Source organism: Centruroides sculpturatus, unplaced genomic scaffold (genome assembly GCF_000671375.1).
Source record: "Centruroides sculpturatus isolate CEXI.00-Female unplaced genomic scaffold, Cexi_2.0 scaffold2138, whole genome shotgun sequence".
In the NCBI taxonomy this organism is placed as follows: Eukaryota; Metazoa; Arthropoda; class Arachnida; order Scorpiones; family Buthidae; genus Centruroides; species Centruroides sculpturatus.
In genome coordinates, this window is record NW_019386425.1 from 28,396 (window position 1) to 33,587 (window position 5,192).

The 5,192-nt window shown below is 31.6% G+C and overlaps 1 protein-coding gene across 1 annotated transcript in view; it reads right to left on the reverse strand.

The window, feature by feature from the left end:
* Nucleotides 1–228: 228 nt before the first annotated feature.
* LOC111614924 (NEDD8-conjugating enzyme Ubc12-like) overlaps nucleotides 229–5,192 on the reverse strand; it is a 27,326-nt gene continuing 22,362 nt past the window's right edge. The window contains exons 4-5 of the mRNA XM_023356296.1: nucleotides 880–943; nucleotides 229–765 (exon numbers count right to left, since the gene is read on the reverse strand). Coding sequence (XP_023212064.1) covers nucleotides 625–765; nucleotides 880–943 — 205 coding nt within the window. The 3' untranslated portion in view covers nucleotides 229–624. The remainder of the gene's footprint in view (nucleotides 766–879; nucleotides 944–5,192) is intronic.

Consider the following 5,192-nt stretch of genomic DNA (forward strand, 5'->3'; position numbering starts at 1 on the left):
AGTTATTATACTTTTATTATGTTTTACATTTTCATTTACAGTCCACAATAAGAATTCAAATATAGATCATATACAAGATTTGATGAATAAATTGTAATAAACTGGCAAAGCAATGAAATTGAATTCTACTCAACATTAGTTCTTTTCTTTGTTGATATTTTGTTTGAATTTTGACAAAATTTCAGTATGATAATTATAAAAACTATTTTTTTTTTAAATTTCTGATTCTTTTTTCTTTAAATAAATCAAATTAATCAACATAATGCTTATTTGGATGGCCACAATGGTGCAAAGTGAAAATTCTGTCAGAAATGGTGGACAGTACACAAATGGGTATTTTTAAATGTGAGCAAGGAAATAGGTTATAAGTCAGTACTGTATATTTGTCAGTAGCAGCTGTGATACCATGCAATCTCATACTGATAAGATGAAAGAACTCCATGTTGACATAAAGGCCTATAAATACAAGCAGTGTTTTCCTCAGCTTGCATCTAATGGTAGGCAATTCAAATTATATGGAAGAGCATATCCCGATGTCAAACTTTCATGAAAATTTGAACAGTCATTGTACAATTTTTGACACAAGAATGTCCATTTCCAAAGAAAATATAATATCTAATTCCATTACTTTAGACATCGATCAAAATATGTAAGACCAACATAACCTCCCATCATGGCTTTTTTCACATTTTGTTCAAACAAGCGTCTGTTATTTTGGAGCACTTCAGCTGCCTCTTTGTTCAGTGGGTCTTCTGGATTGGGTTCCTATTATATATATATTTTAGTAAGTCATTTTTTTATAATTGATTTTAAAAAAGTTGAATGAATAAAATATGAAAGTTTTAAAACTGAAATATCACTAAAAATCATGACACTTACCAAAAATAAGTATTGCAATCCATACACTATTGAATTAATTGTCAGAACTGGTTTCCAGTCTTCCCTATAATTATAAAAATAGAAAACTTAAAATCTTTAAACTTATCTAGTAGTAGCATATTGTAATTATTCTATTCTCTTCATATTTATATATAATTCTAGTTTCAGTAAATAGATTTATAATTCATCTTCAGTGTTCTCCATGAAAATTTTTATTAGCTGGATGAATAAAGAAATATATATATTGTTAAAAAAATTCTGTTCTGTTATTTGTAAATTCAACCTCTTTCTTCACAGACATACATAATCAGTTCAGAAAATTTGATGACTTCTGATTTTCAGATAATTTTTCTACTTGTTATATATTGACATATATTTCTTCCTTAATGTTTCTCTCTCTTCCTACTCTATTTTTCACAAATTTATACCTTCTTATTAGGTCTTTCCCTCATTTTTTTTGTGGTTTTATTCCATGGTTATCCTTGGCAATTTGTATTCTCACATAACTATACCATATTAACTGCTTTCTTTTTTTCATTAATAAATTGATTATTTTTTGTTCAATACTTATTTTAATTTTTTTCAGTTTTTTTTTAAATTTGTGCACAAATAATTTGCATAATCTTGTCAATAAATCCATTTCAACTATAATTAGTCAATTCTCTTTTTACCTGTTTTTGATATTTCCTATATTTTGCTTCATATAATACATAATATACTTATTATTATAGTTTACGTATATTCTGTTTCCTTTGTTTCATAGGTGGTGTCTTTAAATAAGCAGTCACCTATGAGTTAACTCATAGTTGGCAGTAAATGTGTTAAAATAACTAAAAGTTGAAATTTTTTTGGCTTAACTTTAAAGCATAATTTAATAAATAGGAAAAATTTTATTTATATGTTGATTCTACTTTCAGAAAATGCAGAATGTCCAGAATACTATGCACTATTGATGCCATTGATATAATATTAGAATTACAAGATGGATGCAAAGTGCAAGTAGTTCCCAACTTACAACAGAAATTCATTGTAAGTTAAACATAAGGCTATGTACTACGTGGCAGCATCCAGCGATTGCAAGTGTGAACATGCTTCCAAGAGGAGTGGACAAACTGGTTCAAGCAAATGTGCACGTCCAGAATAACTGTGTTTAGTGTGTAGTGACCACCAGATGACACTTCTACATGCTCGTGCAGGAAGCAGCTACCACGCCAGTTTGATAGTCATTTCCACTGCTCACTCTTCCAACAAAGAAAATGGCTGATTTTGTAGATGAATGAAAATGGAATGACAAATAAATTGTGTATATATGTTGTATGTACTTTAATTAATAATCTTTTATGTAATTTAATAATTTATGATTTTGTAAATGTAACGTTTTAAAAAAACTTCTTTTAACTTATTATTCTATGAAGATTCTTTATATTTATTGTGTATCTAGTTAGTGATAACAATTACCTGTCAAATTTACCATTTTAATGCTTGTTATATTTTCCGCAGCAAGCATTCAACAAAGTCGTCTCACTGCCATTTTGTAAACAACATGCATCGACTCTGGACAGAAGGCACTTGCGAGTTGGACGCGCTTACTAAGATTTTTTCCATTTGTGGTTGCTGGATGCTGCCACGTAGGACGTAGCCTAAAGCCGTGGTCACACCATGTGATTTCCAGCCATGCAAGCAACCGCAATGGCTATTCCTGCTAACTAGTAAACCCCGTTCGAAAACCAGTGCGACTGCAATCACAACTAGAAACAAAAAGTTTGTTCTACTCACGACGATTGCAAACGTGTATCCAATCAGCAAACGCCTTTGTACCACGTCATACGGTAACAACATTGAAAATAGTTCATCGTCATGGTGGATAGTTAGAGGATTAATACTTTTACAGAATCAAGATTGATCAAGCTTATTCAGGCTCACGAATACCTGTAGGATTTTAATTTTTCGTTTTATCGAAGATTTTATCTTTTCGTGTATTCTCGCCGGCTCTATCAAAATAATAATAATCACCTTTTTTTTTTTTTTTTTATTCATTCCAGAAAAGGAACTGCTTGCTATTTTAATAAGAAAAGTGGCCAAAATTCCGTAAATACTCTGAAGTAGAACATAAAATGTTGGGAAACTCACGAAAGTAGTCAAAAACAAACTACTGTAATTTTATTGGTTTATTATAGTGTTTCTGAGTTGCTACCTCAGCAAATAATGTGTGACCATGAGAAGACTCACGCTTGTTACAGTTGCAGTCGCCTGTGCGGCTGGAAATTGCATGGTTTGACCATGGCTTAAGAGTAATGGTAATAATTGAGTACAGTGCTAAACAACATAAATGAACTTACATATTGTAATCAGTTAATGTGCATACATACCATAATACATGCAGCAATGGCTTCTATGTATAACGAATCCTTCAAACCAACATTTAATATTGTAATTAGTTGATTAGTGTTTTTATTAACAAAGATTCACAAAAATGCAAGTATCCAACCAATTCCAAAGAAACCAAAATTATACTGCACGACTATTATAATCTTCAATGAAATTGTTTTATTCTTGATTTCTATTTATTTTATTTATTATTAATTCTCTTTAACCATATTAGAAAATTAAGGTTAGAATGATTGTCCAGACTGAGCAACTTTAAAGATAGTAAGTTTCATTTTTAGTTTTTTTCAAGTGATGCAAATCCAAGTAATGGTAAAATGCGAATACAAGGTGTGGCTAGAAAATAATGAGCCTGATGCTGGAACTTTAAATTTTGAGTAGTATACTCATATACTCACTTTACGTTGTGTTTCCCTTCAATGTACTGTACAATCCTTCTGCTTCCACACAGCACTGCATTTGCAACTTCCACTGATCATAACAGTGCTGCAGATCACCACCTGTAAGGCAATGCAGAAGCTTCATCTGTTTTTCTTGACAGCAGAAATTGAATCTAAACAGTGTCCCTTCAGAACAGAATTGACTTTAGGGAAAACATAAAGTCACATGGAGCGAGGTCAGGCAAGTACGGTGGGTGTTCAAGTAGTGTGAATCCTTTCTTGGCCAAAAACTGCTTCACTGACAGAGCAGAATGGGCTGGTGCATTGTTCTGATGAAGGATGAAACCATTTTGCCACAAGTGTTGGCACTTTCTTCTGACCCTTTCCCACAAAGATTCCAGAACTTCTTTGTAGTAGTATTGGTTCACAATTTGTTCCACTTTTTGTATGTTTTCTTTGGTTTATGACATGCTGGGCTGTCCAGAACGTTCATCTTTCACATTCTCTCAGCCCTCAGAAATTATTATGTGCCATTCAAAATCACATATATGACAAAAACATGTGTCTCTGTATGCTTCATATAGCAGGTACAAAGATTCAGTGGCAGTTTTTTCAATTTCACCAAAAATTTCAGGTTGATACTCTGCTCCTTTTTCAAACTCTCCATTTTTCCAATGCATGCTAACAACACATCCACTCACAGCAATCTAATAGCAGTAGCAAATTGAGACTTACTGTGCTTGTTCTAACTTGTTTAAGGTTATTTACCCATCCACTCACTCACTTTGACCCATGTGTGATCATTGTGTGCAGGCGATCACAGTCTCATTATTTTCTAGCCACACCACATATACCAGTCATTGTTATAAACAGTGTACTCATTATTACACTATTACATTTTACATTTAATAATTGTATTGTACATGCCATCAGTGAATGCAATTGTTTGGATCCAGAAATAATTTTTTAATTGCACTAGTTTTGGCTATAGGAAGTTAAGAACTGAATGTATTCACCAGTTATAGATCATCTTACATTAATTTATACACAATTATTTATGATTTCAAACCATTTGTGCATCTTTTTAACCCTTTTAAACCGATACCCCGAGTTAACTCGGGCAGGTTACATAGCGTTACATAAAACTCGGTCCTTTCGGCCCCCCAAAAATTTGTTTTTTTTTTTTTTTTGAATTTTTGGAATTTTTTTGTCTCCAAATTTTTTCAAAAATTTTTACCTGCGCAAAAAAATTTTTATCACGATTTTAATTAGCCTTTGATAAGGCTAGATTAAGGCTTAATTGTTTTTTAATGGAATTTTTTTATCAAAATTAATTAATCATTCTAAAGTTGTAGTGCACGGATTTGACTTTGGTAAAGCTATTTAAAGCTACTTTCTGATGTCAAAAACAACCTCCAATAGTTTTTTAATTTTTTTAATTAATAGATTTTATTATATATACGTTTAATTAAGTCGGGGGGGGGTGGAAATTGCAATAAAAAACGTAATTTTTGAAAAATGTTTAGAAATATATGGCCAGCTAGTATT